The sequence below is a fragment of the Orcinus orca genome, chromosome 2 (genome assembly GCF_937001465.1).
Source record: "Orcinus orca chromosome 2, mOrcOrc1.1, whole genome shotgun sequence".
NCBI lineage: Eukaryota > Metazoa > Chordata > Mammalia > Artiodactyla > Delphinidae > Orcinus > Orcinus orca.
Window position 1 is genome coordinate 3,693,518 of NC_064560.1, and position 12,260 is coordinate 3,705,777.

The following is a 12,260-nucleotide window of genomic DNA, read 5'->3' on the forward strand; positions in this document are numbered from 1 at the left end:
AGAGATTAAGACACTGGGAGAGGTTAAGTAACTTACACAACGTCACACAGTTAGGCGTACAACCAGAATTTGAACTAGAGCTGCCTGGGCTTCATTTGTCATCTGAACACACACTGGCACATGCTAGGATATATGGTGCCCCATCTGATCCTTGGTTGCTGATACAGAACTGTGTCCCTTGTCCTCCGGTGCTGACTCTCTACAGCTCTGGCTCCATCTAAGTAAGCTCTATCCACACCTCCTTAGAAGCATGGGGTAAATTTCAGCTGCTTTACAATGCCACTCCTGGACCATGAGAAACTATGTAGTTATCTCAGGCATTAGTCACCTAGATATGCCACACGGTCATTTTTGATTCTTACTGGTCATAATGTCGTATCATTTGTATATATTGTTGCAACTGACTTGCTAAAAAATGTTAAGCATTTTTTGTGTCAATGTTCACGAGGCACATTAACCTGTAGTTTTCTTTTGTTGTAGTTTTTTTTTGTTTTTAAATCTTTCTTCTGGAGAGAGCTTTGGTAATTTGTGTCTTTTAAGGGATTTTTCCATTTCACCTAAGTTGTCAAATTTATTGGCATATAGTTTTTAATATTTCCTTGTATCTGAATTTCAGTAGAATCTGTAGTAATGTTTCCTCTTATACTCCTGATACTGGTCAATTGTATCTTCTTTTTATTCTAATTTGTCTGGCTAGAGGTTTATCAATCTTATTGATCTACTCGGAGAACCAGCTTTTGGTTTCATTGGTTTTCTCTCTTTAAATTTTCCTTCCATTCTGATGTTCATCATTTCCTTTCTTCGGCTGTAGGTTTAATTTGCACTTCTTATTCTAGTTTTGTAAGGAGGTAGAAGTTTAGGTTATTGATTTATGTCTTAATTTTTGGTATAAATTTCCTTCAAGTGCCGATTTAGCTACATCTCACAAGTGTTGATATGTATACTTCCATTTTCCATAGTTTTCAGTGTCCATAGTTCAAAATATGTTCTAATGCCCCCTTTGATTTCTGCTTTGACCCATATGATATTTAGAAGTTTGTTATTAGGTTCCAAATATTTAAGGGCTTTCTAGATCTTTCTGTTAATACTAACTTAATTCTAGTCAGAGCAAACACACTGTATGATTTAAATCCTTTTAAATTTACTGAGGTTTGCTTTATGGCTCACAGTACGGTGCACCTTGCTAAGCATTTCATGTGCATTGGAAGCAAATGTGTATTCTGCACGTGTTGGATAGAATGTTCTAAAAATGTCAATTAGGGCAACTTAGTTGATAACGTGGTTCAAGCCCTCACTGATTTTCTGTCTACTTGTTCTATCAAGTATTGGAAAGGGGATACTGAAACCTCTCATTTTAATTGCATATTTGCCTATTTCTCCTTTTAATTCCATCACTTTTGTTTTACGTATATTTGAATTTCTGTAATTAGATGAATGTTTAAGAATGTTATGTCTTCTTGATAAAGTGATCCTTCTATCATTATGAAATGACCTCTTAAAATTCCTGGTAATATTCTTTGCTCCAAAATGTACTGTCTGATATTAATATAGCCACTCTAGATTCTGATGAGTCTTAATATGGTATATCCTTCTCCATCCTTTTACTTTTGTCCTATTTGTGTCTTTAGATTTGCAGTGGGTTTCTTGAGGGCCGTATATAGACGGGTTTTTCTTTTTTTATACCATCTGACAATCTTTGCCTTTCACTTGGGTTGTTTAGACCATCAGCATTTAATATTATTATTGATGTGGCTGGGTTTAAATCTACCATGTTCATGTTTGTTTTCTATTAACTGTCCTCCGTTTCCTTTTTCTTCTTTTTCTGTTTTCTTTTGGGTCAATAGAATATTTTTTATGATTTTACTTTATTTTCTTTCCTGCTTATTAGCCGTACCTCTTTTTTGTGATTTTAGTGGTTGCTTTAGGACTCAAGTATACATCCTTAACTTAGCACAGTCTACCTTCAAGGGATATTATACCATTCTGAGTGTAGGATCAGGCCCCTAGGCCCTCTTCCTTCCCTGACTTTTGTGCTACTGTTCTCATATATGTTCCTTCTCCTTGTGTTATAATGCCATAATACACTTTTATTATTTTTGCTTCAAAAAGCTGATTATCTTTTAAAGACTTAAAAGATCACGAAAAGAGTTTTAATGCGTACACATATATTTACCATTTCTGATGGTCTTTGTGTGCACCCAGATCTCTAATACCATTTTCATCTGCTTCAAGGACATCCTTTAACATTTCTGGTATCGGACATCTGCTTGTGATGAATTGTCAGATTTTGTATGTATGAAGAAATATTTCACCTTCGTTTTTGAAAAACAATGTTGCTAGGTTTAGAATTCTAGGTTCAGAGTTTTTTTGTTCAGTAAGGATATTGCTCCACTGCCTTTCAGCTTGCGTGTCTTCCAGTGAACATCTGCCGTCACTCTTATTTTTCTCTGTAATACGTCTTTTTAAAAATTAGTTATTTTAAAGATTTTTCTCTTTATCATCGACATTTAGCCATTTGATTATATGCTTTAACCAATTTTCTTCGTGTGTGTGCTTGTGGTTCGTTGATTTCCTGAGGTCTGTGGATTGTCTTCATCACATTTGGAGAAACTTTGGTCCTTTACTGTATTCTGAACACCTAAGCCAGAGTGAGCCTGTTCTGACCACATCACTCCTCTGCTCCAGAATCCTAAGTCCTTAACGTCACCTATCAGGCCCGCCACGAGCAGCCTCCCCGATGCCCTCTGACCTACCTTGCCTACTCCTCTCCTCTTTGCCTGTGCGCCAGAGCCACACTGCTGTTCCTTCAGCAAACCAGGCACACCCCGACCCTTGTATGTATCCTCTCCACCCCCCCTTCCCCATCATCTCTGTGGGAGCTTCTCTGCCCACCCTACCCCTACCGGAAACGGCAACCTCCACCCCATCCTGGCCCCGCTTCTCCCCTCTCCTTGCTTTACTTTCCCCCCAAATACTTACCTTAATACAATTTAAATTTTACATCTTCATCTTGTTTTTATCACTCAATGAAATTATAAATTCCATGAAGGCAGGAAATTTTGTCACTGTAGTAGGACCTAAAACAGTCCCAAGCATACTGGGTAATCATTCAATAAATAATTGTTGAAAAAAATGAACTGGAAAGTAATTGCTCACGTTCCCATGACCGGCCCTGCCCCCGCCTTTACTGAATGATTTTAATTAAAGTCACACAAAAGTTCTTGGGTTGAAAAGAAAAGCAAACGACCACTACACATTAGTTTGTCAACATGTAATGCCCTGGGTTTATTTTGTGAGAATTCTATCACAATTTTTCCAGGTGGGATTAAAAACCTTAAGGATAATGTATGCCATTGGACTGGGCATTCAGACTTCGGTACTGACAAAGCACTAGTAGTAGTCTGTTAAGTACCATTCTCTTCACAGAAGAGAGGTCAAATATTTCCAAAGGAAGGCACCCGATATTTGTGGTTCTGGCCTCGCAGCCTTCTGGAGAATCTTAGAAGGAAAAAAGCTGGCTGGCTGTTTTTAGAAACTGGAATGATGATACACGTACAGCAATTACTGCATTCTTCTCCCTTATATCCTTTTTGTAAGAACAAGTAAAGAATGAAGTCTTTGAAACAATTCGACAATAAAAAAGTACATTTTTTTTCTTGTGCTAAAAAAAGGGCAAGACAACATAAACTCCAGTTGTAAGGACTCCATTTGCATACTTGATTTAACACTTTCTGGTGTGGAAGGAAATGGGACTACTGGGCTGTTTGCAGAGCAGCAACATAACATTAGTGCTTTAAGTACCAGAAACTGCCCACAGCTCTGTGGGCAGGTGGGGATGGGAAGATTCAAGAGACTTCATTTTTAGCTCGTTACTTGTCCTAATGATAGTAGACCAGGAAGATCCCCATTTAACAGTACATTCCCCATTTTTTAAAAACTGATGCCTTTTTTTTTTTGTAAAATTCTGTATGTATGTCACCATTTTTTTTCACATGATACACAGAAAACTCAGGGACCCAGAGGGGAACCAAGTTATGTTATACCATTTACAAAATACCAAGGAGTCCACAGCTACCTAACACATTTACTACAGCACAGGAACCAATGAAGGTACAGTGTACAAAACTGTAAACACGGCACAATAAATAGATAAAACAGCAGGTTCTGCACCATGCACATGATGTGATGACACCTCATCTCTACACACTCTCACATCTCACACTCTTTGTTGCAATTTATTTCCCTCCCCCCCACCCCCAAGTGCAAAGCATCACAAATGGACATCTCTGTATTCAAGTAACATATATACAGGGTATTACAAATATGCAGTACTGTACAGATAACTGCTGTATTCTTAATTTACAGATGCTGATTTTTTTCCCTATTAACAGTAAGAAAAGAAAAATTGAAGCATGAGAGATGAGCATTGCTGTCAAGTCCCCACAGCTGCCACAGAAACGCATGTGCTGCATTCCATCATCCCTTGCATTCAAAATGCTACTGATGCATAGCACCTAATCAAGTCCCCAGGCTGCGGCTCCATCCCGAGGAAGCTACGTCACCTCCATCGCTACTGTATTGTCTGCTATGTTGTTTAGTGCTGGCTTTTCTGATTCGTGATTTTCCCTGTTGAAAAAAGTTCCATAAATTACTTATCTGCAATCAATCTAACAAATCAAGAGGATCTTCCTAATAAAAAGTTTACATGTTTTTAATAATAGAAAGAGATCTGACTCTTTTGGGACAGGATAGCAAGTAGAGGAATTGAACTTTTACGGTTTATTATTAGGAACACACAACCGGAAGTCAGGCTTGGGTCCGCTGCACACTCCATGGTCAGCTACATTACCAACAAACCTGTAGTAGCACCCAAGCAAGCTAGATGTTCCAACACATAAAGAATAACCAAGCTTCAGTTTACAGTTTCAATCTCTTCCTCTATTAAACCTTTCCTAAGAGTTTTAAAAAGGAACAATGTGAGTGAAGGTCATTTATGTCAGGACTTTTAAGTCCGAGTTTTTTCTCTACGTGGAGCTGAGCAATCAGAAGACCAGGGTCCCCGCTGCCCCTGCCCCTCGACTGCTGACGTGCTCTGGGAGCTCAGTTCCTCCTCTGGGTCTCAGTTCTTACTTACTTACTTACTTTATTTACTTACTTACTTATTTACTTTTTTTTACAGCAGGTTCTTATTAGTCATCCATTTTATACACATCAGTGTATACATGTCAGTCCCAATCGCCCAATTCATCACACCACCATCCCCACCCCCCCACGGCTTTCCCCCCTTGGTGTCCATACGTTTGTTCTCTACATGTGTCTCAACTTCTGCCCTGCAAACTCAGTTCCCTCATCTTTAAACAGAGGGGCTAAAGTAAGTGATGCGAACGTTTCCCTTACACTTCGAGTCTCCCGTGGTTATATAATTCTGTCGTGATGAAAACCACGTATTATATATTTAAGTAAGAGCTATAGTTGTTTGGCTAGCTATGACTAGACCTAGAATATTAAGAATGGATAAGCACTGAGCAGATGTGACTACCACATAAGTTCAGAAGCAGAAGGGATGCACGGGTCCAGAAACCAATAGCTGCAGTCTGTTGCTACGAAGCCTGCTCCTGCCCTGGGCCACTGCCAGCTGAGGAAGTCTACGCGTCAGAGCGGCAGCCAAGACGCCTCACAGTCCGGCCGCCAACCACTCCAACCTCTACCACTAATCTTCCCAAATCTCTAGACAAACTAGGTTACTTGGTAACCTCTGAAACACATACGTATTTCCCCAACTCTTTTCTTCCTCCCTTCTGCCCAGCCAAGATGAAATCTGATTTTTTTTTTTTTGGTAGAACATTCCCAGAATATCCCTGGTGTAAAAAATATCTCTTATATGGAAATTACAGCCACACTCTATACGTGCTAATTTGACAAGCATATTATATTTTGTGATACCTCTAGAACAATTTTTACCTATTACTTACAATTAATATTATTTAACTTTTCACACTTTTATGCTCATCTTCTAACTCAACTGAAAACTCCTGTCTTTCTCTTTTTGTTTCCCCTCAAGTAGACAGCAAGATTTTAATTCCCGTTAATATTTAAAACAGAACAGAGCCTGAGCAAACATTCTAAACTGTCTACTGAAACCTAAGAAAACAAGTTAGCATAGAAAATAACGGTCTGATTAAAAGTTGACCCGGCATGAATACTGTAACCCTTCACATTATTTACACTATTAAGAGAGGCTTAATTAGTGTACTAGCCATGGCGGGTTTTATCACTTCTATGTGAGAAGCTGTGGAAGAAATCATAAGCAAGAGAAACATTCTAAAGAGAACTCCTGCGATCCAAAGGTGAAATAAAGAGTGAGACTATTATAAGCTCTTATTATACTAAGTCATGTCCCAATCATACATGCAATATTCACTATACTCCCTTGAAAGTTCAAATTCTCAGCAATATTGAATTACAACATTTATCTGTTTAGTTCTTACATAAATAAGGAATTCTCATCTATACATTTTTAATGTATATAAGGAAAAGAGCAAAAAACACAAAGAAATAAGTAGAGAGCAATGCCACAGAATTTAAGTCAGATTTCATATTTTTCAAACACTTTGGGTTTAAATAACTACTCACCGTGGAACTGCATCTACGGCGGATGAAGACGGGACCTTGGAAACTTGACAGTTTGCTGCGGCAGCCAGCTTTAAGGCAGACGATGGGACAGCACTTAAAGTCCTAGGTATGTGTCGTGCGTTTATGGGGGCAAGAGAGTTTACAGTGGCGACTGATGAAGGTACAGTTAATCGGATGTTGTTCCCAATCAGAACCTGAGTTGTTGCAGAACTGGCAGCAGTCACTGGGTGACTCGGTGCACTGTGGGAACCCGCCGTCTGCGTCGCGTTCGCAGGCTGTAGCAAAGCTGGCCCTGCTGTCGACGGACTCGTGTGGACAAGTGCCGGGGGTGCAGTACTACTGAGGTGTAAGCCCTTGTATACTCCTAGGGAAAAGGAAAGAAGCAGCTGAACAACCGCAACTCTGCTCCTTGTTTACTACAGACATACGTTACAAACACTATCAAAACACCTCAAACGTCTTTATCCTTTTACCTGAGGCTGGAAGGACGCCATTCACCCCGATTCCAAGCACCACATCCTCCTTCATCTTGAATCCCATCAGTTGTTCTGATGTCACCAAAGCAGAAGCAGCAAATTGAGCACTGGCAGAATCCAAAGTCTTGGAAACAAAACCCTAAAAAGAAAATACAACACAAATCTAATCAGCATCACTTAGTCTCAAATTATTACTAAAGCTACACAGGTTACCAAAATCAGTCTGAATATAAATGAAAGTTGCAAACCACTGAAATATCTTCATCTCTCTGACAGGCATAAATTGGATTAATGTTCAAATCATCTTATAACTCAAGGATTATGAATTTTGATCTTCTTATGTGACAATATATAATATGGAATTACCAAAATAAACCTTTTATAAGGTGGAAACAGTAAACCTCCAACACAAAGTGTTGGACACGAAATATGCTAGTAAAACATTTCAGTGATTTGCAATGAATGAGTCAATGAATGAATCAATTCATATAATCTGAATAAGTATGTAAAACTTCCTTCATCTAACTTACACATACATATACACACGTGACCAAAGGCACCTTTGGGACAGTAAGATAGCTATCCCTTTGGAACAGAAGGAACAAAACATCACATTCTAACTCAGCCTAGAAATTAAGAAGCGTCTTGAATTTTTTTTAATGAATTTTTCCTCTAAGATGCTTAGAGACACGAATCTCAGCCTTTAGTTAAGCCTTAAATATGTTTAAGTGGCGAACATTTATCATGCTTTAAGTTCAAAAGTGATTTAATAGTAAAAGAGGTTATTTTAGCATAAATTTTAATAATAATTAAAACTCTCCACATAGAGAGCTGGGTGGGGTTGTATATTAAAGAGGTACATTCACAGACTACAGGTCAGACTTGAAGACAGGGTCTTCATCTCATCTGACTATGCTTTTTAGTTTTACTTTTTAAAATAGGTAGCAGAGGGCAACAGCTTCTATACTCACCTGGAACGTTCTTTCTAAACCCTGTACAGAATGGCTATGATGTAGATTCAGGTGAAAGCCACTTTCCTGCTGGTTAGATGCAAGGCTCTATGACAACAGTTGGTAATTAGAGATGAACTCTGGTGGGAAACCATGAGGGATAATCATAAGACAGACAAATCCCTCACCTGTGACGTGGTGGTGGAGGAATTACTACTTGCTTGCTGTTGCTGAATTTGTGCAAGCTGCTGTTTCTGCATGAGTGCCAGCTGCTGCTGATGTTGCTGGTATTGTTCGGCTGTAAATGCTGAACATAAAATGAGAAAACACTTTATCAAAAGGCACAGCTATCGCACGCATCATACAGTACACTAAAACAAATTTTAGCATTTAAGAAAAAATTTGCGCAGAATTAAAGCGTTTTAGCATCCTGTTAAAGATCACTTCCGAATGAAAATTTCAGCATTTTTATAACCACACTTAACGAGAGTGGCTTGAGTTTAAAGAAAAACAAAATGAAACTTTCCGAGCTGCACATAGGAAAGAGAAGTGCTCACTTCCCAAGTTTCAAAACCATTACTTTTTGTAAGCTGTGACACTTGTGCTAGACAGTGTAAACGGTAATACCAGCTTTTTTCATCCGCATTATTTGAAATTCAACTTTGCACTGAGCTTGAGAAGAAATCTGATAATCACCATTTAGTTTCTAGTTTATTCATACTACTGTCCCAATGCATTCAGATGACCCCTAGCAGTTCTGTGTAGAAATACTAATTGTTCTACATATTTTCTAATTTTAGTCATTACAAAAATTTCCTTCATATGAAATATAAGGTTGTTGGTTTATTACTTTTTTTTTTTTTTTAAAGAACCCATCCTTTAAGTTTAACAGGAAGAAAAGAGGCTCCAAAGGTTAATTAATTTTCCCCACCCAATTAACCCACCTGGAAAAAATCCAGTCAATAAGAACGGAGATGTTTATGTTGGTTTACTGTACAGAATGATGTCTGAGGAAAGACACTGTGTTATGCTACTTATGTTTGTCTATGGAGAGCTCAGTTCTAAAAAAAACAAACAAAAAAATGTTCATTTATTACTCCCCCAAAAAGTGTGTGCAGTTTTTAAAAAGGAAACCTTTTTCTTTTTCTTTTTCCTTTTTTTTTTTGCCAATTTAAAAAAAAGAAAAAAAAAAAGCACATACAATCACAACATCTGACTTTAAGGCTTCTTTTAAGAAGCCTGTGATGGTTGCGTAAGAACTATTTAAAACAGAAAAAAAAGGGTTATCATGCATCCCTGGGTACTAGGGAATCTATATAATCATGCATATTTCCTCAATCTAAAGTTTAATGTTTTCAAAATACTGTCAGCTAATTTGTTGTCTTTAGTTAAAGACATTTTGAAAATTTCTTTAGAATATTACTTCATCAAGTTTTGCAATTTTCACTTATAACTCATAAGAATCTTTATCCCCCAGGATACGGCTTCTGCCTAGGACACCTACAAAATGCTTAGATAGCTGTTAAGTAGAAATTCTACCACGTTTTGAACGAATCAGAAAACTGTGAAATAATGTTTAAGAAAACCTCAGAAGTTACACAGGCTTTTATACTTGCGCTGAACTAATTTCTTGGGTTACAAAGGCAAAAAATAATTTCTTGTTGGAAAAATTCTACTTTTCATTTTCTTATTTTGGGTGTTACAAATCTGTTTAGTTGATATATGTCCTTTGATGAGTTTCTCTTCCTACTATGTTTGTAATTCTCAGATCTGAATTCTACCGGAAAAAGCTTTTATTGATAATAGGATAATCCCTAAATATTGACATAAACTTTGTGTCAACGCGACCATTTCCATATAACAGAAACGTGTTAAACCAGAACTTGAAAAAAAAAAAAAGCTGCCCTGAAAGAGTGATTATAATTAAAATAATATCTCTATGTTGAAAAAAAATCCATAAAAGCAACTGTTTAAAACTAAAGATCCTTAATTTATTAGATAGGTTCGCTAATATGTTTTTGTGATTTCTACTTTAATTTCCTAAGCTTGAGTGCGTTGCCTAAATCTTGAATTTCCTGGTAGGAGATAATTAATAAACTTAAAAAAAGAAGAAGAAGAAAAAAAAGGACCATTTCTGGAAGGTCACGTCATTACACATCTAGAGAACAATAATTTAGCATTCACTGTAAAGATCTATATACAAAACTCCATTTATATGAATGAAAATATTCTTTTGCAGAATTCTGCTGGTATTTGTTTTAATTTAAACATTGGCAATATTAAATTGGAAATCGATTTGAATAAAGGTTCCAAATATTTTTTCCCTATTTAAATCAACATTTCAGTCCTCAGTCTCTGAGGGTTTTGTGAATTTCACTTTTTTTTTTAACAACTGTTAACTTCCTCCAAATACAGATTTAGAAATAAAAATGCAACTGACATTTTAGATCACTAACGCTCATTGAGATCCCTATGTTAGCCTATTTCTTACATATCTCTATACTCCAGAGTCTAGTTATAAAAACTTCCCCTGGACATTTTTGATAGATGTTCTAGAAGAAAGGCACAGAGTAACATAAGCTAGAAGTGATGGTAATAAAAACCACGGGTCTAGGGGCCAAGAGGTCTTGATTTTTCTTTCATTCTCAGCTCTGTCATAGCTGGCTGAGTTCACCTGAGCAAGGTATTTAATCGTTTGGGGCTCAGTATGTTCATTTGAAATACACGAGATTAAATTAGGTCATCATTAAAGTCCTTTTCAAGCCATGAGATGCTAAGATTTTATACTTCTTCTGAGAAATAAAATTCCAATCCAAAAGGCTGTATGAATGAGTAGGAAAGCTTGGACAAAGGTAAGGCAGTAAATTTGGGCAAATAAAATCTGAGCTGGGTTTTGCACTATTACTTAACACAGGAAACTGAGCAAAGTCTAACCAAATGCTAAGTGGAAATAAACAAAAATGAGCATATTTCCCTGTATCTCTATCAAGGTAAAGTTTTTAGGTTGTATGTCTACCTCCAGATATTGTGTGGTAGTCAAGTTTGCAATTCACATAAAGATGGACAAGGTGGTTTTGTGGACAGATCACCAGACCTAGAATCAGAATCATTTCAAAGGACCAAAAAATTTTAGATCAGGAGGGATTCTTGGTGATTTCCTTCTATAATCTCACACTAGAGATGAAGAAACTTTCATCCGAGGTCACAAAGATATTTAGTAGTGGAAGGGGAAACAAAACTACCCCCAAACCAATGAGATTTTAAATATAAAAAGAAATAGACAAAAGTTTGTTTTAGATTTAATATGATTTACAAAAAATAATCAAACTTTTTATGTACCAACAGTGTGCATCATGCTTTAAAAGAAATCTCGTCTATAGAGCATCTGACCGACAGGGGTCTAGGGAGCGGAGCAGAGTCATGGGAGGGACAAGATTAAAAGCTGAGAACAGGGAAGGAGCACGACAGGACTTCAAATATCTGGAGGACACTATGATGTGGGAGAGCAAGAAAACGTACTCAGTGTGCTTCCAAGGGCAAACAGGACCTGCGGATTTAAATTTAAGGAGGCAGCTTTTGCTCGATATATGGACAAACTTTCTAAACAAGACTCCCAACTGCAGAATAACCTGATCTAGAAAGTTGCTGAATTTTAATCTGTCCCTAGAGGTGCCGAGGCAGAGGCCAGAAACCACCGCTCTGTGGGCAGCTTCTAACAATCCTCTGGGGTAGGAATTTAGATGAAATAATCTAAAACTTTACGAGTCCACGTCCTATGCAAGGACCTATCATGTAGTAGGTACACCAGCGCCAGGCATGGCCTAGTGCTCAGCCTGCTGGCCTTTAAGTCACATTCCTGTAGCTGGAGCAGATCAATGGAATGACTGGGGGCGGCAGGGCCGTGGGGGGAGGGAGGGGACAGGTACTTAGGAAAAAGTAAACAATTTGAAAATTCACTTTGAGAAGATGGATTCTAGATTACCAAAATGTATATTTTGTTAAAAAAAAAAAAAACAACAAACCCAAACACCTGCTTTAAAAGATACTCCTCAATTAGAAATTTCTCTGAGCAGTACACAGGTAGAAAATTATTTTAATACAGTAGAGAAGGGTAGCTATAAAGAAATAAACATAAGCTGAAATGACTCCAGACAGTATTACAGTACGACCGCCTCAGCAGTAAGCCTGAACTGACAGACTG

At 37.6% G+C, this 12,260-nt stretch overlaps 1 protein-coding gene across 4 annotated transcripts in view; it reads right to left on the bottom strand.

The window, feature by feature from the left end:
- Positions 1-3,256: 3,256 nt before the first annotated feature.
- Positions 3,257-12,260, bottom strand: part of EPC1 (enhancer of polycomb homolog 1) — a 94,436-nt gene continuing 85,432 nt past the window's right edge. For 2 of the 4 annotated variants that reach the window (XM_033403482.2, XM_004278625.4), the window contains exons 11-15: positions 8,248-8,366; positions 8,081-8,167; positions 7,107-7,248; positions 6,634-6,997; positions 3,257-4,626 (exon numbers count right to left, since the gene is read on the bottom strand). In XM_033403482.2, the coding sequence (XP_033259373.1) occupies positions 4,554-4,626; positions 6,634-6,997; positions 7,107-7,248; positions 8,081-8,167; positions 8,248-8,366 (785 nt within the window). In that variant the 3' untranslated portion in view covers positions 3,257-4,553. The remainder of the gene's footprint in view (positions 4,627-6,633; positions 6,998-7,106; positions 7,249-8,080; positions 8,168-8,247; positions 8,367-12,260) is intronic. The other 2 variants (XM_004278627.4, XM_004278626.3) reach the window with 1 other exon arrangement.